Source organism: Symphodus melops (assembly GCF_947650265.1).
Source record: "Symphodus melops genome assembly, chromosome: 6".
In the NCBI taxonomy this organism is placed as follows: domain Eukaryota; kingdom Metazoa; phylum Chordata; class Actinopteri; order Labriformes; family Labridae; genus Symphodus; species Symphodus melops.
This window is the reverse complement of record NC_136696.1, coordinates 2,126,610-2,146,609: the sequence shown is the minus strand read 5'-3', so window position 1 is coordinate 2,146,609 and position 20,000 is coordinate 2,126,610. Positions and strand designations below refer to the sequence as shown.

General features: G+C 48.2%; 4 protein-coding genes across 4 annotated transcripts in view; 2 read left to right on the top strand and 2 right to left on the bottom strand.

The window, feature by feature from the left end:
• Positions 1 to 223: 223 nt before the first annotated feature.
• Positions 224 to 6,293, bottom strand: dennd11 (DENN domain containing 11). Its single transcript, XM_079346031.1, has 9 exons — positions 5,880 to 6,293; positions 3,610 to 3,709; positions 3,353 to 3,511; positions 2,391 to 2,544; positions 2,148 to 2,286; positions 1,874 to 2,005; positions 1,628 to 1,778; positions 876 to 944; positions 224 to 780 (listed from the first exon to the last, which is right to left on the bottom strand). The coding sequence occupies exons 1-9, from the start codon at positions 6,253 to 6,255 to the stop codon at positions 585 to 587; spliced, it is 1,476 nt and encodes a 491-aa protein (XP_079202157.1). The 5' UTR covers positions 6,256 to 6,293; the 3' UTR covers positions 224 to 584.
• Positions 6,294 to 7,548: 1,255 nt separating this feature from the next.
• On the top strand, positions 7,549 to 11,997 carry wee2 (WEE2 oocyte meiosis inhibiting kinase). The gene is made up of 11 exons (XM_079346029.1): positions 7,549 to 8,094; positions 8,804 to 9,012; positions 9,300 to 9,357; positions 9,671 to 9,840; positions 9,939 to 10,060; positions 10,142 to 10,288; positions 10,597 to 10,704; positions 10,782 to 10,867; positions 10,972 to 11,142; positions 11,262 to 11,410; positions 11,570 to 11,997. The coding sequence occupies exons 1-11, from the start codon at positions 7,801 to 7,803 to the stop codon at positions 11,760 to 11,762; spliced, it is 1,707 nt and encodes a 568-aa protein (XP_079202155.1). The 5' UTR covers positions 7,549 to 7,800; the 3' UTR covers positions 11,763 to 11,997.
• A 2,406-nt stretch (positions 11,998 to 14,403) lies between these two features.
• bida (BH3 interacting domain death agonist) lies at positions 14,404 to 16,056 on the top strand. The gene is made up of 3 exons (XM_079346048.1): positions 14,404 to 14,717; positions 15,205 to 15,335; positions 15,533 to 16,056. Exons 1-3 carry the CDS (start codon positions 14,453 to 14,455, stop codon positions 15,740 to 15,742), a joined length of 606 nt encoding a protein of 201 aa, XP_079202174.1. The 5' UTR covers positions 14,404 to 14,452; the 3' UTR covers positions 15,743 to 16,056.
• A 36-nt stretch (positions 16,057 to 16,092) lies between these two features.
• bcl2l13 (BCL2 like 13) overlaps positions 16,093 to 20,000 on the bottom strand; it is a gene marked incomplete at its 5' end in the record, with an annotated part of 12,829 nt that continues 8,921 nt past the window's right edge. The window contains 7 exon segments of the mRNA XM_079346774.1: positions 16,093 to 18,811; positions 18,813 to 18,950; positions 18,952 to 19,026; positions 19,028 to 19,081; positions 19,083 to 19,204; positions 19,207 to 19,432; positions 19,434 to 19,562. Coding sequence (XP_079202900.1) covers positions 18,557 to 18,811; positions 18,813 to 18,950; positions 18,952 to 19,026; positions 19,028 to 19,081; positions 19,083 to 19,204; positions 19,207 to 19,432; positions 19,434 to 19,562 — 999 coding nt within the window. The 3' untranslated portion in view covers positions 16,093 to 18,556.

The following is a 20,000-nucleotide window of genomic DNA, read 5'->3' as shown; positions in this document are numbered from 1 at the left end:
TGCTTCTTTTTCCTCTCTGAAAGGTGAATCAAGCACAAAGCAGTAAAGCAGCTCCCTCACTATCACAAGCACTCATCCATCTTATTGTTGGGTTTTTTTTTTTTTGCACATTATGAAGGCTGGAATCTACTAAAAAAAAAAAAAAAAAAAAGGTTATTTAAAGCACTAAAGTTCATTTCCAGGAGTGAAAACTCACCGAAGTGTGCGGAGCGTGACGTTCTCCTCTGTGATCGGTGCAGACGAGAACCAACAGTCATCACCCAGAACATCAGGTTGGTTTTTTTTTTATCCAGTGCGTCAGCAGTCAAAAAAAAAAAAAGGTGAAAACACGAGGAAGGAGGTGATTACTAAAAAAGGGGCACACTGCTGCCCCGGGCTCTGTCTGATAGGCCAGTGTTGATCAGCCTCTGTGGGACCTGTGCACCAACATTAAGTGTCTCCACAGGTCATACACGCCCCTGAGGGGACGGACAGGCGTCCCAGGGCGGAGGCAGTGTCTTGGTGTTTCGAGTGTTTGTGTGAGTGGGAGTGGGCCTTGAAGGCACGAACATCCAGTGGTTAAGTTCCTCCGGCTGACGAGGAGCTCAGGGGCAGCAGAGAGTGTCGATGACCAGCGTGACGTCGATGCCGTACACCTCCAGCAGGTCGAGCAGGAAGGAGCGATCGCTCTGGGGATCCAGCCCCATGGCGCTCACGTGCTCCTCGGTGAGGACGGGGTCGGCGCTCCCCGCGACCTCCGACAGCGTCTGGAAGATGCGGTTGTTCAGCTCCATGAAGAACCTGGGAGGACAGGATGAAAGACGGCTCCGTCATACAGAGACTCAACTCACACGGCGGCGTCACTCTCCTGAACCCGAGACGACTCAAGGACTCACAGAATAAACAGATCCTCTTCGTTTGAAGTGCAGTCTCCGTCCACCTCCTGAGAGTACAGCAACATCTGCCTGGTAACAGAAATGAACCCTTTATCATTAAACGATCTAAAGCGTAGGATCCTTGTGTTTTCTATGTGTTTTCTTGTGTTTGTGCAGACATGTTCAGTGTTTGCTGCAACGCGAGCTGCGATGTTTCAGAGTCGCAGATGAACTGTCGGTAACTTGGAGAAACATTTTAATAAAAGTCGAGCGAAGGGTTTTTTTTTCTAAAGACATCTCTTCAGGTCAGTTTTCTGAGTTCACACCTGCAGCGCGTCCCTGAAGGTTTAAAGAGTGAGCTGAATGTGTCAACGCAAACACCGCAGCAGGATCCAATCAGGAGAGTTCTCCTCGAGCGAGAGAGTGGGAGGGGCCTGAAAGTCTCCCGCTGTGAGGGACTAGAAATATGTGAATATCAACTTAACGGGAGGGCTGGGAGTAGCATTCCCTCAGTGCTCCATCTACACCAGAACACCACATCACATTTAAAGCTAAAGGGATCAACAGTTTGGATTTCAGAGAAGTCGACGGCTGTGGAGAAAGAAAAGTGAAAAGCTGCCGAGACTTGTTTTAAAGAAAGGTGCAGGAAGTGTTTGAACTGATGACATAGAAGCTTCCTGGTGGGACTGATGTTTCATGTTTCATGTTTGAGATGCATACATTTGATGAATTCAACGAGCTGCGATTGATTTAAAACGTGACGTCGTTTTCACCTCTGCTCGCTCAGTTTCCTGTACTTCTCCTTGTCCGCCGCGTTCACCCGCAGCAGCGACTGCAGCTGCGTTCTGTGAGTTTTCACGTTCTGGTTGTCGACGTAGACGTCGTACAGCTCTTTCTTCTCCTCGAAGATCTTCTCCGTGGTGCCTGAGACACGACAAGAAAACAAAAACATCCCCACACACGTGATCAGGGGGTCATTTCTCATGAAGCACGAATCAAACGGAGCGTCACGCACTCACAGGCCACATACGACAGCTCCGTCTCCAGGGTGGGGATGTCGGCTACGTTGACGTAGAAGAAAGGACGCAACTCGGGCACCGTGACGCCCACGCCGGGGATCGACACGTTCGCCAGGCAGCAACAGCAATACACTGAAACACAAGAACGCAGAGAGGGGTTATGATTGTTTCACTTTAATTACACACAAACAAAGTGTGTGTGTGTGTGTGTGTGTGTGTGTGTGTGTGTGTGTGTGTGTGTGTGTGTGTGTGTGTGTGTGTGAGTGTGTCTTACCCCTGTAGCAGACCACGCCTACAGGAGGAGGCGAGAATATGAGGATACGTTTTCTGAGAAGTGCAAACTTCCACAGCACCATGATCTGCTCGCCGAAGAACTGGATGAACTGCGACATGCAGCCGGCCGGGTGGGTGATCTGCAACAACACACAGAGAGGTCACACACACACACACACACACACACACACGCCCCAGAGGAAGCCTGTCTCTGAATCACGGTGACACCGGCGTGTTTGCTGACCTTCATTTCGGGGTGCATGCAGCGATTGATGGTGGTGACGCTCCACGTCGGGCAGGCGGTGACCAGACCGTTTCCTGCAGGCGGGAGCACGGCCTTCTTATCGTCATAGAAGGCCTCCAGCGGAGAGTACTGACCCGGACACTGCAACTGATGTCTGCAGCCAAACACACGCACAGAGAGAGAGAGAGAGAGAGAGAGAGAGAGAGAGAGAGAGAGAGAGAGAGAGAGAGAGAGAGAGAGAGGAAGGTGAGTCACAGGTTAAAACATGTGCACAGTTTAAATATGTCAGACTTTAAAAACAACATCATCCAGAATGTGGATCCTCATTTTAGTTTTACTGGAATCTTAAATGGAGGCGTAGGACAAAGTTTAATGACAGCGACAGAGCGCCCTGTAACCATGGCAACTAATTCACAGAAAAAGAGAGCGAGAGAGAGAGAGAGAGAGAGAGAGCTGCCGACTCACTTTGAGCAGCGAGCAGGAAATTAATGACGCCTTCGTTCCTGATATAAATCTGTTGACTTTGACCACACTCAGTGCAGGACGAAGCGTGCACCCTACAAGCCCCGCCCTGTCCAACAGAACGACTAACCACGACCAGAGTCAACCAAAACAACCCGAACCATGAAGATCCAGTCAGAGGACAGGACGTGTGCAGGTACGGAGGCCCAGAAGGGAAGATCGAGCAGCTTCAGGAGAAGTCTTCTGTACAGTGTCGGAGTAACCTGATCTGTGTGTGCACAGTGAATGAGCTCTGTCTTCCACCTCCTCGCTCACCCTTCTTACAAACACGGCTCGGCGAGCTGGGACTCCGAGTTCATGTTTAATAAATGAGAAATTTAACAAAGCAGCAAGGAGAGGAAGCAGACTCATCGGGAGGAAGCCGTGAACAAAAAGAAACGTATGCAGAATACAAAGAAGCTGCCGAACGAATATGAAGGAGACGATCGTGGAGCGCTCACCTGACTTGGTTCTCCAGGAAGTGCATGTAGCGGTAGAGCAAGGTGTAGGAGGGAGACAGGATTCCCACAGACTTCATCCGGGCTCCTCGCTCCAGCTCACTCTCCACGGGCATGTTGGCAAAACACGCCAGCCCGAAGTAACAGCCTTTACGGAAGTATCTGCCCCGAGGCGAAAAAAGCAGAGAGGAGGAGGAGTAAACACGGAGACAGATTCAAGAGTTTTCACCGACACATTTCCTCTTCCTCACTTTACATACATGAAGTCGTTTGTGATCCGATGGGAACCGCTCGCCATCGACTTGAATTCGACGCCGTCCAGGTTGATGTCGTGAGGCAGGCACCACTCCACCATATTCCCTGCAATTCACAAACAAGAAAAAAAAAGAAAAAAAAAAAAAAAAAAAGAGAGAAATGACTTCCTGTATTCAAGACTTTCATCCTTTACACTTCCCCTCGCTGTGCGTGTGAGTCATGTGGAGTCAGGAGGTCAGAGACCGAACGCTGACCTCTTCTTTATATGACGCCAAGTTCACACCCGTACATATTTTAAAGACAGTTCTCTCTCCACAGCAACCTCGATGAAGACCTCGATACGTTCCCAGGTCCGAACAGACAGAATCTGGGTCTGTTTTTAACTTTGCTGGTTTACAACTGGCCGGGGACGACAGCTGGAATTTAGCCACGAAGGCTGAAGCTGCTCCTTTTATTGTAAAGAGCGAATCGTCTACGAAACAATAAAACTAATTAACTGAACTAGCGCGGAGTCTCCTCAGAAGACCTCCAGAAGGATCCTAATCAGAGTCAGACTCCCTCCACAGTAAACTCACTCTCAGGGAGAATCACTCCCATGATTCCCCGCTAGCCTCAATGTCAACTTTTGTTATCGTATTGATTGAGCACCCCCTGGTGGTGGAATCTACAAACTGCACCTTTAAGTTCTTGGGGTAAAAAGTTAGTTAGAAGTATCGTTACATCCCGATGACCTAAGCGATATAAAACAACTTCTGTTGATGTGAAACGTTTTTAGCAGACAGGACAGCAGCAGAGAGACAGGAAGTGTTGGGAGGAGAGAGTAGGGGACAACACGCAGCAAAGAGCGGAGGTCAGAGTCGAACCCACAGCTGCTGCGCTGACGACCATCAACGACCGACGTCCCCGAAATCTGACGTCACACACGAGGGACGTAAAGACTCATCAGCAGGCAGTTCAACCTCCATTCAAAGAGCAGAGAACTCGACTTGTTTATGCTTCTGTTGTTTGAGTGTGAACGCCAGCAGGTGGTTGGCTGTAACAAACAGGCGTTGTCATGGCAGCCAGAGGACACATCGGAGGTGTAGAAACATTCCCCCCCAAAGACAGGAAATGAAAGAGGTGGGAAGATAACCGTGTGCAAATATCACACTAAGACCCTCGTCTGACACGACCGACATGATGCAGCGTTTAGTCGACAGCAACGCTGAGAAGATCCAATCAGAAAAGACCGAACCACACGATCAGCTCCGCTCGGCCAGACGAGCTCAGGAGCCACAGAGATGATGATGATGATGATGATGATGATGATGATGATGATGATGATGATGCCTTGGTGTTTTCTTTCATCTCATAATTAATCTACAGACTCGTTTTGTAAAATAAATCAGGAGAGAATATTATGAGTCAGTTTGTCAGCTGAAAAGGTTCAAACGTTTATTTCACTGCCGTTTGATTATTGAGAATTTGTTTAGTCGACCTTTGACATTAGAAATGTTTTAACAGTCCAAACTCCAATCTTAGCGAGTTTAACTCTGTGTAACATCTGATTTCAAAAGGCAAAAAAAAACGCTTATCATTTTAAATAATGATTTATACTTCATTGATCCCACGATGGGAAATGTGTTTTTACACTCTGTCTAATGAACATGAACACAAACAGGATCCTGGACATGCACATGCAGGTCTTAGAGGGAGGGGGGCGCTCCACGGCAGTTTTTAAGGGTTCGGTGCCTTGCTCAAGAGCACCTCGGCAGTGCTCAGTCAGTGGACTGGCACCTCTACAGCTACCAGACTGATTTCCAGACTTGATCAGACTTAAACCCGGGACCCTCCTGTCCCCAACCCGGGACCCTTCAGACCGATCAGGAGAAATGATACTATAGTTTATTATAGTTTAAAGTTAAATGAGATGAACTGTTGGATTGAGTTAAATCTCATGAACACATTTAGATGCTGCTCTGACAGATTGTTCTCACATGTTGACATGAGATGTTTATCTGGAACTTATCAGGTGAATGTGGCTGATTAATAGTGAGGAGAGGCCTTAAAGCAGACATCCTTATCCATTCAATATAATGTGACTGAGTTCATTAGACAGATGAGACTGATATTAAAAGATAACAGGACTTAAAGGATGATCATGGAAGGAAATGTCGTGTTTTCCATAAACTTGTTGACTACTGCTTGAATTTCCCTCGGGATCAATAAAGTATCTAATAAAGTATCTATCTATCTAAACCACAGGAGATAAAAGATCATCTTTTTGATGGCTTACCTGATCTGGTATCAAAGGTGACTACAAACACAGCCACGATCTGGTCCTTCTCCTCCCACTGATCCCTCACGGAGAGGCCGGGATAGAGAACATTACGGTGCGTACCGGGAGGATCCGGACGATCCCAGCCGTGCACGGTGAGCGCAGTCCGCGGTCGGCCCGGGCTGCTGGCAACAACAGCTGTCACACTGTTGGTCGGGCTGCAGGTGATGGAGCTGTTCCCGTTACTGCTCCACCCAGAGCCGGCCGCGGAGCCTGCGGGAGTCCCTCTCTCCGCCGGTGCGTCAGGCTGCGGCGGGGCCGTTTGGTGCGCCACAGACGGCGGTGGCGTCTCCTCCCAGTCCAGCAGCGGGGCTCGGTCCGACTTCTTCACCATGCTGCTGCTGCTGCTGCTGCTGCTGCTGCTGCTGCCTCGAACCAACCAGGGAGATTAAAATATCAGCGAAAGTCCCGATCTGCAAACGAGCCGAGCGGACTAGAGTCTCCGCTGGAGCCGGATCATGGTGTCCTGCTGCTCTCGGCTTGTTTTCTGTGGATTTGTAAGCGTGTCACATCCACTGACGGACTACTTTCCCCCCCCCCCCGCCCGTCTCACTGTTTTGATGACGTCACGGACTTCCGCCCACGTGTCTTTATTACTATTTAATTCAATGACCTAATTTTGTTTTTTGCCCATAACTTCTTTACTTTACAGCCTTTTAGCCTCTCTTTAAATCATTGTAATGTATTTACATGTGGCTTTGTGCACTTTAACCACCTCGTGTTTACATATTTTGAACTATTAAATGTTTTTGCTGACTGTAGATATTTAATGTTAAACATTAAGTACAAAGACAGCACAGTGTGTGTTAAACATACTTGACCAATAAAGCTAGCATCAAATAAAGTTATTTGGTCAGGATGTTCTTAGTCATTTACGTGACTAACGGCCTCCTGCTTACAGTCCAGGTGCGCGAGGGCAGCTTTCAGCCAATCAGAGCGCGAGTTGTGCCAACATGCCACCAAAGGTGATTTAAACAGGAAGTCATTTGCATACAGGGCGCGGGATTCAAACGTGGTAGTGGTGGCTGCAGGGGAAGAGCATTTTTTTTTTCTGTGAGTATAAACATGAAAAACAGAAAATATCCTTCAAACGTCAAAGTGACGTGATTCTCAACATGTACGGGTCGAGAGAAGGTCAAGAAGCTTTTCAGCTGTTAGTTTGCAAAACGTTTTCAAACTCAGCCAGTGAGATGGACTTCTTGATAGGAGTGTGCAGAGGAAGGTGACTGAGTGTAAAGTTGTGACTTTGACTGAGATGAAGACGTCTTCAACGCTCCCCCTTTTTTTTCTGTTTCATGTGTTTTGTAATCTCTTTGTCGTTGTTGTGTAATGTTGGCAGCAGAAACAGTTTCATCCTGACTGTTAGGAGCCTTCAGGGTCCATGTGCTCAGGTAGGTAGGTATACCTGGAACATGTACAGAGACTGGACCGGGTGCTGTGTGTGTCTGGGACAGACGCTCTGTGAGTTAGAGTTGATCAGTGGGGTTGCTCGAGCCTCCCTGAGGCGTCATAGGACTGATTGGGAGAAACTCATTTGATGGAAAGTTCCTCCTTATCACCTTGTTGTGATGTCCTGGCTCTTTCTGCACATGGTTGATTTGTGGGGGCCGTCAGGGGCCAGGTGCTCCGGTAGGTGGTGCAGGTCAGGGTTTCTATTTTTTTTTTTTCTTCCTTGGTGTCAAAACTGGCAGCAACAAAGTTTGAATTTCAAAGTAGTAAATTCTGGTATCCTGACGACCTTGTTGGTAGATCCTGGATGTAAACAGATTTAAATGTGTGCATTTTTATCGAATGGAAAACATCCTAATGTATAAACCTAAGTGTTTTGTTTTAATATGTCGAGCTGTGTGAGTCTGTCTGTCACACGCAGGCCCCAAGCATGGCGACGGTGTTTGACGGGATCAGCCAGCAGCTGGACTTCTCGAGCTGTGGAGAGGAGGGCAGTGACCACAGCTCCGACGACTGCACCTTCAGGATCAAGACCCCCAGGGTCCGCACCCCTAGGGTCCGCACCCCCAGGGTCCGCACCCCCAGCTCTGATTGCACCACGCCCAGGGTGCAACGCCACCGCAGCAGAAGCATCACCATACCGTCCCCTGTGCAGTGCACCAGCCCCATTCCTTACGCCTCGTGGAGGAAGCTGAGGCTCTGTGACTCCCCGAGCACGCCGAAGGTGACGAGTCTGAGGCGTGTGCAGCAATGAGCATTTTAAACACTGACATGATGCCTGTAACAATCCAACGATATCCACACTGTCGATACCACGGCAACAAGAACAGAAATCCAAACACACTTTATCTGCAACTTTTTTATTTTTAAAGCTCCGAACTTTCTAAACTAGAGCTGATAACATCGGACGATCTTAACGTATCAAGAATATCAGTTTCAGCTAATTTGATCTTAGATATCAATATTACTCTATTAATCCTCCAGTCAAGTAGCAGTTCATAGAGTCTCACTGTATTACACGAGTAGTTCTTGTTGACCAGCAGAGGGCGCTGTATGGACGACAACAATCATCGTCCCTCTCCAGAGAGTGAAGATCCTCGAACACGCTCGGTTGCTTTTCAGTCGAGTGACCATTAAATAAATATCTTTTCCATAAGTGATCAATGACGGCATGTTATAAAGTCTGTATCAAATATCTAAACTGCACACAAACGGGTGTCGGAGGTTCAAAGATTTGACCACCTTGCGTTGTGTCGCCCTGCTCTCGATTTGGTGCATTTTGTTGTGTCTTCTGTTTTTCAGATGTCATGTGTGCACGTGTTTTAAAGGAGCTCTCTGCTTCCTGTTTCTTCACGTCATCACGGCGCTCTTTGACCCTCTCCTCCTGTATACAAACACAATCACACTTTCTGTGTCCTGACTGAATCCTGCAGAGTCTGCTCTCCAAGGCGTCCCAGCCTTTCTCCAGCTCTAAGATAAGTCGCCACCAGAGGACTCTGTGTTTCGTCTCCGCTGCGGCCCCGTCTGTCAACATCAACCCGTTCACCCCGGACACCGTGCGCAGGGACAGCGAGCAGCAGCAGCAGCGGCGGCGGCGGCGGCCCTGCTTTAGGAGTGACGACGATGACGACTACGGACGCAGGTGATGACTGCTGCTGAGAGGGTTTAAATGAACCGCTGCATGTTCAGCATCTCTCCTCGCCGATGGGATGTTTGTGATGATCACGTTTTTGAAAATTTGTCCTTTTAGGATTTCTCACCTCACGGGGGAATCTGTCATCTGTGGGCTTGTAAACTCACAGAGGGGGGGGGGGAGGGGGAGGGGGGGGGCATGAAAGTGTTGCATCCTTACAAACAGGCCTCACTTCTGAATCCTTCACTGAAGCAGAGAGCATCACAGTCTAAAGGCCCTTTTCTCATCTTTGGCAGGTTGAAACACAGTTTAACGTCATCTGAGGAGGATGATGAAGCCTTTCTCCCACCGAAGGTACGGCTATTTTTATCAGCGCTTCCCTCCCTTTCAGATGCCTCCGATAAGGTTTCATCATCATCATCGGGCTTTGTCATCTTCTGCCTCCTCCTCCTCACTCGCTGTTCTCTCCAAAAATTACACGCTGCCAGTCCGACTTCCGGGATACCTCTGAGGAATCTCCGGCTCAACCTTTTTCCTGGTGGAAGTGCGACCATATTTGGTGCGGCACAGACAGAAAAAGCGCGTGGCTCTCCGGGCTGTGACGTTTTGATTTCTCCTTTTAGACATTTCTTCACCACGACGCCCCTCTCGTCTGTTTCTCTGGCAGAGACGAGCTGTCCAGGCCTTCATGCTGTCGCGCTATGAGAGCGAGTTCCTGGAGCTGGAGTGCATCGGCGTGGGCGAGTTCGGGGCAGTGTACAAGTGTGTGAAACGGCTGGACGGCTGCTTGTACGCCATTAAACGCTCCCGCCGACCCCTGGCAGGCTCGGCCAATGAGTGAGTGCGCAGCAGGTCAGCTGATCCATCCGTGTTTGTTGTTTTGTGTTTTTTTTCATTCATGAATTGATGAAATGTTTTGCTTGATGTCCTCTCAGACAGCTCGCCCTAAAGGAAGTGTATGCACACGCCGTTCTGGGACACCACCCACATGTTGTACGCTATTATTCGGCGTGGGCCGAGGACCATCACATGATCATTCAGAATGAATACTGCGACGGTCCGTTGACCTTCCTCCTTCCTTCAAAGACGTTCACTCTGGTTGTAAAGTGAATAATCACATTCTGCTTCCGTGCGTCAGGAGGGAGTCTGAACGACGCCATCCTGGAGAAGGAGGTGCATGGCGAGCTGTTCTCAGAGGCCGAGCTGAAGGATCTGCTCGTACAGGTGTCCATGGGGCTCAAATACATCCACAGCTCCGGCCTCGTGCACCTGGACGTCAAACCAAGTACGTCTCTCATTCAGCCGTTTGCACTGCATCAGGTCTGGACTTGTTTTGTACACCTGCACGACTCCCTCCCATCAAAGCGCTGAGATGACTCACTCCTCAGTAACTCGGATGAATGTTTGATACCAAACGGACTAAAACCAGAGTTACAGACATCTTCTGTTCGCACTGATCAGGAATAAGAGCTTTTCATGTTTCGCTCCTTAAAGATTTAATAATTCAATAAGCTCAGATTCATGCACTCGTTGTTGTTTGAATAAAATCCTCGTTCTCATGAAGTCTCTCTTTTCTGTCGACTCTCTTTGCAGGTAACATTTTTATCTGCCAGCGCTCCAGCTTGAGGGCTGCAGGCGAGGGGGAAAGTGAGGAGGAGGAAGAAGATGGAAGCACTTCAGCAGGAGTCATTTACAAAATAGGTTTCATATTTAGTGTTTCAGGGGAGACTCATTTCTTTTTTTTAAATTCTTTCTTTTAACATGTCGGTCTCCTGCAGGAGATCTGGGTCATGTGACGTCAACGAACAGTCCTCAGGTTGAGGAAGGAGACAGCCGCTTCCTGGCCAGCGAGGTCCTGCATGAGGTAAACGTGTTGTGCACTCAGTGTGAAACGTGTGACATATGAAGAACCTGTCGTGTTTGCACGGTTGTTGTTTTTTTCATGTCTGCTGTTTTGACGCCCTGCAGGATTACAGCCAACTCCCAAAGGCAGACATCTTTGCTTTGGGCCTGACGGTGCTGCTGGCAGCAGGTGCGCCCCCTCTGCCCCAAAATGGAGATGAGTGGCACAGCCTCAGACGTGGAGAGCTCCCCAAACTGCCACAGGAGCTGTCGCCCGCCTTCAAGCGCTTACTTCAGGTACTCTTCATGGATATCCTTCTGTTTGCTCGTCGGGGAACGACTCGATGATTAATCCCAGTCTAGGATGTGATTGGTTGTACTTTGTTTTCGTTTCTCTCTCTCTCTCTCTGTGTCAGTCATTACTGGATCCTGATCTGACGAAGCGGCCGTCTGCCAGAGAGCTGTGCAAGCACACAGTCTTGAGGGAGGAGCGAGCCGGGAGGCTGGCGGCTCAGCTGCGCAGAGAGCTCAACGTGGAGAAGTTCAGGACCGCCATGCTTGAAAAGTACGAGGAGAAACTACCTGCATGTGGATTTCACTCGAGCCCGGTTGCTCTTAAGTCACATAAAAAAAACCCGAGCACTGAGATCTCCATGTTCTTTCCTGATGCCAGAAAGGTTGTCGTGATATCAGAAGCATGAACGTGTTGTCGTTTCCTCCACAGGGAGCTCCAGGAGGCTCGTCAGGCAGCTCTGTCCCCCAGGCAGAACCTCTCCCCGGGGCTGAACCCCTCGGCTAAGATGGGCTCTCTGCCCAGACCGGGGAGGAGGCTGGTTGGAGGGAAGTCGGCTCGCTCCATGAGCTTCGGTTGCTTGGATAAGGAGAGCTCGCCTGCTGCCACGAAGGGGTTGTGGTAAAAAAAATAAGCAGCATGTAGATATGAGAGGACGTTACTGAAACTGTCCAGTCGACGCATCAAATTTAAAGTCCTTCAAAGCTTTTATGACGGCAATGATTTTGAAAACAACCGCTGAAGTTTTATTTTTATTCTTTTTTTGAACAGCTTGTTGTGCTGCATGTCTCTAAAGTCAAACCAATGCATGGATGTGTTTTTTAAACTGTAAATAAACTTTTAAAGCCTTTTTTATCAGATGGATTGTTTTTGTCTTCTCTGAGAAGTTAAAGTGTTTGATACCACGTGTTAAAAAACTTCATACAAACTGGGTTTTTTAACGATTAAAGTTGGTGTTGATGAACTTGAGAATCAGTCTCAGATTTTTTTATGGTCTCGTCTTTGGAATCAGAAGCATTTTTTTGTCTCAGCCTCCGACTGAGCGGACTCCAGATTTTAAATCAAGAGCAACACTGATTGGCTCATTTCCACGTCATCGCTGTGATTAGAAGGAAACGCCTCTCGACTACAACACCAGCTGACGGTATTAAAAAATACAGAAGCTTTAAAAAAACATCCATTTCATAAGACTGTGTGTTTGGGAGAAATAAGTAAATAAAACATTTCAATAAACTCCTGTACGAAAACATTGAAATGTTTCCACCGTGGTTGTGAAGTTCAGAATGGATCATTATTGTCAAAGACTTGTATTTCTGTCGCCTGGAATCAAAACAAGTTTTTGCATTTTGATTTTTATTAGACTCCAATACAAACGTAAAGTTCTGTTTTTGTGACAGTTCCTGTAAATAATCCAATAAACTTCTTCATAAAAAAAAAGAGCAGGAACTTTCCAGCGCCCTCGCTGCTCCTCTTATCTTCACCAGCAGCCAACGGCATCACTGTGTGTGGTTCAGAAACTTTGACTCAAACAGGAAGTGCGAGCTGACATAGCGTGAGCTGAACTTTGTTTTATCCTGGCAGGTCAAGTGATCATGCTGTCGATGGTTTAATGTTTCTGTTCAGTTTCACCTGCAGTGAATGACTTGTTTATTTAAAGACAACATGTTGTGCATCTTTTCAAACAGTCCCCTCTGTGCTCTAAATGAAACATCTGTGCTGAGCTTTGGTCCAAATATAACCTGAGTCAAGCAGCAGAGGAGGTTTGAGACCCTGTAGAAACTGGCTCTTTCTGAACCCTCCGTTTTGGTGTGTGTGTCTCTTTAAATGTAATGAGCACTTAATCTTCACTACCAAGAATATTATAATTCACTAGTGGACCTGTGCAAACTTTTTCTCTGGGCTGGAGGTGGAGTCAAAGGATGGAGCTACCAGGGGAGGGGACCAGAATCCCACTGTGACATCACAAAGAGAGCACATTTGAAACTGAGTGTTTTTCCCGTGTTGACAAACTTCAGCAGACCACAAACAAAGGACTGGATGGATTTATTTCACATGTTGTGGGTCTGTAAATGTTTTTTTGTTTTTTTTTACCCAAATATTCAAAAACAGTATTAAATTGGATTTTTCATAATATGTCCCCTTTAAAATAAGTCTTACAACATCAAAGGGAAATGGCGACCCATCAGTCAAAGGACTAAAATTAAATATGTAAAGGTAGATTAATTTAAGATGCACACGCTCTTATCGGCTTGTCTTTATATCTACAGTATTTTATTTACATCTCTCTTAAAACTTGTTTTATTTGTCGATTAGTTTTCCTTTGGATTCTCCTCACTGAGTTTTCTGTCATTAAAATAAAAAAACGTGAATCCTTTTGACTGATTTCTGATGGTGTTTAAAAGCCCCCCTCCCCCTCCCCCTGCCCCCCCCCCTCTCCCCCCTCCCCTCTTAGAAACGCGCCACAGTTTGCTTTTGTTTTTCTTTCTCTTGTGCATTTGCGGCGTTCACGGCTGTCTAAATAATCGGAACTTTTTTGTTTCAACTCAACAAAAGAAAGAAATCACGTAAAGATTTGATGAGTTGACGTAATGTTATGTGGAAACATCGCGGACTGGACAAAGACTTAAGTTTATGCTTTAAAGATTTGAAAAAGTATATGATTTCAGTCCAAGTTTACGGGTTTAGTAAAAAAAAAAAAAAAAAAACTTTCTAATGTCTCCGTTTATAATTATTTATCGGAAACTGTTAAACTGAATGATGATGTCATTAGCCGGGAGCCCACTAGCAGATTTTAATTTTGCTTTTGGTACCGAAACGGAGAATCCTTTAGTTTGATTTTGAACTCGGTATTATATCAAAGACGGGAAGTTCGACTGATTTCCTGATGTTCGTGAACGCATCACGTTGCGTTCACAGAGCCGTTAGTTTAAATACGCGAGTAGATGAAGCTGTGTGACTTTATGGAGCATCACTAACTCACCAGGAGGAAATAAACCCCGGATGTAAGTACGAGATGTGATTTAAAACAACGTTATAAGATGTTACGGCGGTTTGTATTTGTGTTGATTAAACTTTTATTTATTTATTTCTTATCGAAAGTTAACTGTGACAGAAGTTAGCTTTAGCTTTTAGCTGTCGTACAATCAGACGTCAAACTCTCCGAAGATGTGGCGTAAATGTTGTTTCCGGTTTTAAGTGGTTCACTTCAAACACACTGAATGTTTTATTTGTTTATTTTTTTTAGATATTACGTCAGTCTGACGTCACTGAAAGTGTATTTAACGTGTGTTTTTAAAGGTCGAGTGTGATTGGTCGATGGATCAGCTGAGCGGAGGGCCAAATGCCGCCCTGGTCCTGTTGACCTTCCTGCAGGCGGACAGCAGAGACCCGGAGTACAGGAAAGAGCTCCTCTCGCTGCGGCACGAGATCCACGCCATCCAGGACATCAACGCCAGCAGTCCCCGGAGGGACACTGGCAGTCCGGAGGATGGAGACTTGGAGACTGACGGTCACCTGTCCGGCCTCATCGGAGTCTCTCTGGAGGATCTGCAGCCGTCAGTGGATCTGCATTACAGGCCGAGTGAGTCACTGACCTCAATGAGACCAGAACATCACGCTGTACCATATGCACTGTATGTCCTGTTTGTCCCACATGTATGTCCTGTTGTCCCACATGTATGTCCTGCTGTCCCACATGTATGTCCTGTTGTCCCACATGTATGTCCCTGTGTTCACCCTCTGTCTGTACTGGTGAAAAAGAATTTCCCCTCGGGGACAATAAAATAAAAAGTCTAAAGTCTAAATTTGATCAACTGTATGGGATCTTACGTTCGGTATATTTTCTGTTGACGTGAAGCGAAGCAGGAAGTAAACAGTCATCTGTTTTCACATGTTTTCTCTTCACAGGATGCACATTTTAAAGTCTCACTTTCACTTCTCTCACTTGGCTGCTGCTTGTTGTTGTAAACAGTTATAAAAAGATGCTTGTAAACAGTCTCCTCGTCCTCAACACACAGAAAAAAGCAGGTGACATTTTGAAGCGTGCTGAAGTCGTGGTTTCTCTGCAGGAAACCGTGACGATGAAGGATACGTGCGTGTTGCAGATGAGCTGAGAGAGATCGCCGCGCAGCTGGAGCACAACGCCGTAGCTCAGGCGACTCAGAACCTCCGCAGGAAGATATCAACCTCCCCGCTCCACGTGAGTCCGACTGTGTGAGCTCGGGTCTGATGTGTCGATTTGGAAGGTCGTGCATCATCGTGAACTGAACGCTGCAGGGCTGCCGTCTTATTCTGACCCCGTGTGCGCTCAGAATAAAGCTCTCAAGTTGTGCCTCTTAACTTTTGAGAGGATCTTTTAAAATGCCGTCTTCTGATTGGTCCATTTGTCCTCTGCAGGAGTGGAAAGACCACCTGAGCCGCGAGGTGGAGCGGGCGATGAGGCGGGGCGTGGGGGGTCTGGAGCACCTGGCCCAGGAGAGGGTGATCCTGGCTCTGACTCTGACCCTGGTGAAGGGAGTGTGTGAGCAGGCGCCGCTGCTGCTCAGGCGCCTCTTCAACATCGCGCTGCAGTGCGTGAGCGGCGGCGGCGGCGGGCGGGGCAGGTGACCGCCGAGTCAGAGCGCGAGAGGAAATAAGAGAACGAGCCGAGGAAGTCGACTCAATCTGAAAGACGTCTGACAGCAGCAGAGTCAGAAACAACAAGAAGGGAGAATATCACTTTGAATTTTCAGTATTTTGATTTAAAAACTTGAATATTTTTCTTACTAAATGTCCTTTTTTTTACTCTAACAGATCGAATCTCTTCAGTTTGACACTCAACTACATGATTTTGATTTTGTGATGAGTCATTCCACTTTTGTTATGAACAGTAACGTACGACTCGTACGTCGTGTAACTTGAATAAATTTATTTTTCTTTGATTGGAGTTTCATTTCACACAAACCACGAACGACATCTCAAATATTTCAATCCTTTATTCTCATCTCAAACGGAGCTGTAGGAAACTCGGGGTACAAAGTGTCACGTTTGGGATCTCCTCACATTCATCCCCCCCTGCTCTGTGCGAGTCTGCGTCACCATGGAAACATCCCCTCTGCATCAAGAACGTCTAACTGTTCCTCCAAACAACAGAAAATATTACTAACTTGAACAGAGAAAAGTCCAGGGGAGGAAGAAAACACGTTTAAAATAAACTCATTTAGCGTGGGGAAGGCCGTGGGGGGGGAAATTCCAGTGATGGGTTATTTTTTTTTATTGGTTGGAAACAAAACTCCAGCTCTGATTGGCTGGATGGTAACCACGTGACATTTCTGCAGCTGGGAGATGTAGTCCTGCAGAAATGTAGTTTTAACCCTGAAGCGGTCGTCAGCATGTTCGATACTTTTAACACGACGTGTCGGAGAATCAATTCATCAAACTGAGCCGACATTTTTTTGGGCCCAGGACTCGTTTTTGTTGCCGTGGTAACGAACTTGTTTAAGTTTAAAAATCCAGCATCACGGCCTCCCTGACATGAAACGTTCTCGCTGTAGAGTCTAAACACAGGTCTTAAGACGTCTTCATGTTTATCACTTCACTCACGTGTTGTAGAACTCGACCCCGGTCTCAGAGTCCAAAGCCTCCGTTTGTCATATGTTACAGTCTTCCTCGGTCTTGCCCTGGTCTTGATCTTATCTCGTATCGGACTCAGAGAACCCTGGTCTTGGTCTTGTCTCGGTCTCAGAGAACTCTGGTCTTGGTCTTGTCTCAGAGAACTCTGGTCTTGGTCTTGTCTCGGTCTCAGAGAACTCTGGTCTTGGTCTTGTCTCAGAGAACTCTGGTCTTGGTCTTGTCTCGGACTCAGAGAACTCTGGTCTTGGTCTTGTCTCAGTCTCAGAGAACTCTGGTCTTGGTCTTGTCTCAGTCTCAGAGAACTCTGGTCTTGTCTGAGAGAACTCTGGTCTTGGTCTTGTCTCGGACTCAGAGAACTCTGGTCTTGGTCTTGTCTCAGAGAACTCTGGTCTTGGTCTTGTCTCGGACTCAGAACTCTGGTCTAGGTCTTGTCTCGGACTCAGAACTCTGGTCTTGGTCTTGTCTAGGTCTCAGAGAACTCTGGACTTGGTCTTGTCTCTGTCTCAGAGAACTCTGGACTTGGTCTTGTCTCTGTCTCAGAGAACTCTGGTCTTGGTCTTGTCTCTGTCTCAGAGAACTCTGGACTTGGTCTTGTCTCTGTCTCAGAGAACTCTGGTCTTGGTCTTGTCTCTGTCTCAGAGAACTCTGGACTTGGTCTTGTCTCTGTCTCAGAGAACTCTGGACTTGGTCTTGTCTCTGTCTCAGAGAACTCTGGTCTTGGTCTTGTCTCAGTCTCAGAGAACTCTTGTCTCGGTCTCAGAGAACTCTGGACTCGGGATTGTCTCGGTTAGTGTGCTGGACCACCTCCTCTCAGGGAGTTTTGATCCTAACTGGGGACACTGGGACCAGCAGCAGCTCCAGACTGTCGTCCATCACGTTTGATAATCTGATCCATGAATCTGGTTTGGACCCCGTGCTGGACTCGGTGGTTTGAACCTGAACGCAGCGACGTGTTGGAGCGTCCAGACGTTTACAGATGTGAATCTTTTCCTCACACGTGGGACAAAAAGGGACAAACCACAGAAATCAAACCTGACGGGAGGTTTCTGAACGTCGATTTGTGATTTAAGATACGATCTGTTATTTTAATGATCGATCGTGTAAACGCAGCAAAAAGCCCTGAGCAGACATTTCCCCAGGTAAACACTTCCTGAAGACACATTCATTGGCAACGTGAGCAGGAGTTCACCTGCTTGATTTAATGCTTCATACTTCTGATCTTGTTGCTGTGCTATCTTGAGATTTTTATTAGCGTCATATCAAAGTTTGACCTTTTACAACCCTGATGTGACGTCCCTGTCAGAAGGATTCATGGTCAGACGACACGTTTGGTTTAGCTTTCGACGACGGTCACAGTGAAGCAGGAGGGAGCGAGAAAACAGAACTGAGTAGGAGACGGAGCGAACGGTTAACATGGATCTTCAGACTTCAGCTGAGGGAGGGGCGTCCGCTTTGAGTCATTTCACCTACGTGTGAAACCGAAAGGAGCAGAGGCGGGACTAAAGTCCACGCCGCTCTTTGCCAGCTCGGAATGATGAGCTGCAGTTTGAAGAATTCAAAACACAAAAAAACTTAAAAACATGTCGAGAAGAAAAGAGATGAAAACTAAGACAGGAGAACTGTGGAGAGCTTCCCCTCGTTCTCCGTCTGCACCCGGGACTTCCTGCTGTGATGTCGCGGTTTCACAGATTTAAAAAAAAAAAAAAAAAGCAGCCTTGAATGACATCCAACACAATTTGTAAAGAGAGTCCCCCCATGTGTGTACTAGTACTTTAATTTCTATCTTGTGTTTTGGAGTCGGATGCTTTTCTACTTCCTCCTGTAGCTCATGACTCCGTACGCCATGACGGCGAGGAGCACCACCAGAGCGGCGCCCCCGTACAGCAACACCTGGACCTCCGTGCCGGGCTCCTCTGCAGGGGCCTCTGGGACAGGAGGCTGGGCCTGCAGGCCCTCGGGTCCTGCTGCAGTGTCCGGTTCTGGCTGGGGAGGCACTGTGGCGGGCTCGGACTCTGGTTCGGTAGCTGGTTCTAAGGTGACTTCAGGCTCTGCTTGTACGGCGGGGGGTCTCCTTGGCTGGAGACGGGGGGGGCGACTTCAGCGGACACTGGGCTTCTTCAGCAGCTAGTTCTGGCTCAGGCTCTGGTTCGACTGCAGGAACAGGTAAAGGGGCTGCTGGTTCTGGCTCAGAGGGAGGGGGGGCTTGCCGGTTCTTGGACTGGAGGGAGCAGCTCTGGTTCTGAGGACGTGAGGGAGGGCTCTGCCGACAAGATAGTCGGGGGTCTCTATGACGACCGGCTCCTCTAATGAAAGCAGGGAGGCCGGGGCTGGTGGAGTCCGGTTCTGCTGGCTCTGGGACCGGAGGCGTCTGGTCCCTGAATTCTTCCCGGAGCTCGGCCAGGTCGCTCTCCGTGCCCAACACGCTCATCATGCTGTCGTCTATCGCTCCGACTTCTCGCCTTCCTCCAGGAGCTCCGCCTCCTCGCGCTCCACGTGGACGATGTCCGAATTGGACGAGTTGTTCTCGCTGCGCTCCTCGGCCAGGGCGACGCCCTCGTTGCTGTCCAGGCTCTTCACGTCTTCGGGGTCCATCGCGGCGACCTGTGCCCAGGACTCGTGGCCGGCCAGAGACACGGGTAAGCTTTCCGTCTGCCAGGAGCTCTGCCCGCTGCTGTTGTCTCCCGTGCCAGAGCAGCGAGGAGGGGGGGCTGAGCTGGTCGGGGTGCTGCTCTCCTGACAGGATGTAAATGTCGTTGCTGTCTTCGGCGATGGTCACGCCTCGCTCCTCCTCCGACTCGAGGCTGAAGATTTCCCCCTGTGGCAGACGGAGACAGACAAGTAATGAACATGATGTCAGTGACGCGTGACCCTGCCTGCATCACGCCACCTGACCCGGCCACGCCCCACCAACCCACTCAGGAAGCTGAGTCCACATGATGAGACGCCTGCAGGAGAGCGTGATGTTTAAAGGCACCTGTCTGCTGCCGTCTCCGTCCCTGCTGGTGAGACAGGACGGGGGAGGCGGGGCTACATGTGACTAAGCCTTCAACAAGAGGTCGACAACAACAAGTTATCCTTATACGCCACCTAGTGGTATAAAGCTGCGATGCATCAGGAGCCATCTGATGCAGAGCTCTGATTATATAACAGTCGTGTGATCATGTAGAGGTCAGCTCACTGACGCAGGATGTGTCAAAGTCTGCAGAAATATTCTCTCATCCTAAAATAAAAAAAAAAAATCCTCTTCTCAGTC

What these genes read in the sequence shown, in the direction of transcription:
- wee2 (XM_079346029.1), top strand. Translation starts at nt 7,801, where the DNA reads ATGGCGACGGTGTTTGACGGGATCAGCCAGCAGCTGGACTTCTCGAGC. An exon ending in ACTCCCCGAGCACGCCGAAG is followed by an intron (nt 8,095 to 8,803) that starts GTGACGAGTCTG and finishes TGAATCCTGCAG; the next exon opens with AGTCTGCTCTCCAAGGCGTC. An exon ending in GCACCTGGACGTCAAACCAA is followed by an intron (nt 10,289 to 10,596) that starts GTACGTCTCTCA and finishes CTCTCTTTGCAG; the next exon opens with GTAACATTTTTATCTGCCAG.
- bida (XM_079346048.1), top strand. Translation starts at nt 14,453, where the DNA reads ATGGATCAGCTGAGCGGAGGGCCAAATGCCGCCCTGGTCCTGTTGACC. An exon ending in GGATCTGCATTACAGGCCGA is followed by an intron (nt 14,718 to 15,204) that starts GTGAGTCACTGA and finishes GTTTCTCTGCAG; the next exon opens with GAAACCGTGACGATGAAGGA. An exon ending in TATCAACCTCCCCGCTCCAC is followed by an intron (nt 15,336 to 15,532) that starts GTGAGTCCGACT and finishes TGTCCTCTGCAG; the next exon opens with GAGTGGAAAGACCACCTGAG.
- dennd11 (XM_079346031.1), bottom strand. Translation starts at nt 6,255, where the DNA reads ATGGTGAAGAAGTCGGACCGAGCCCCGCTGCTGGACTGGGAGGAGACG. An exon ending in GCATGCACCCCGAAATGAAG is followed by an intron (nt 2,287 to 2,390) that starts GTCAGCAAACAC and finishes GTGTTGTTGCAG; the next exon opens with ATCACCCACCCGGCCGGCTG. An exon ending in AGGCGTGGTCTGCTACAGGG is followed by an intron (nt 2,006 to 2,147) that starts GTAAGACACACT and finishes CTTGTGTTTCAG; the next exon opens with TGTATTGCTGTTGCTGCCTG.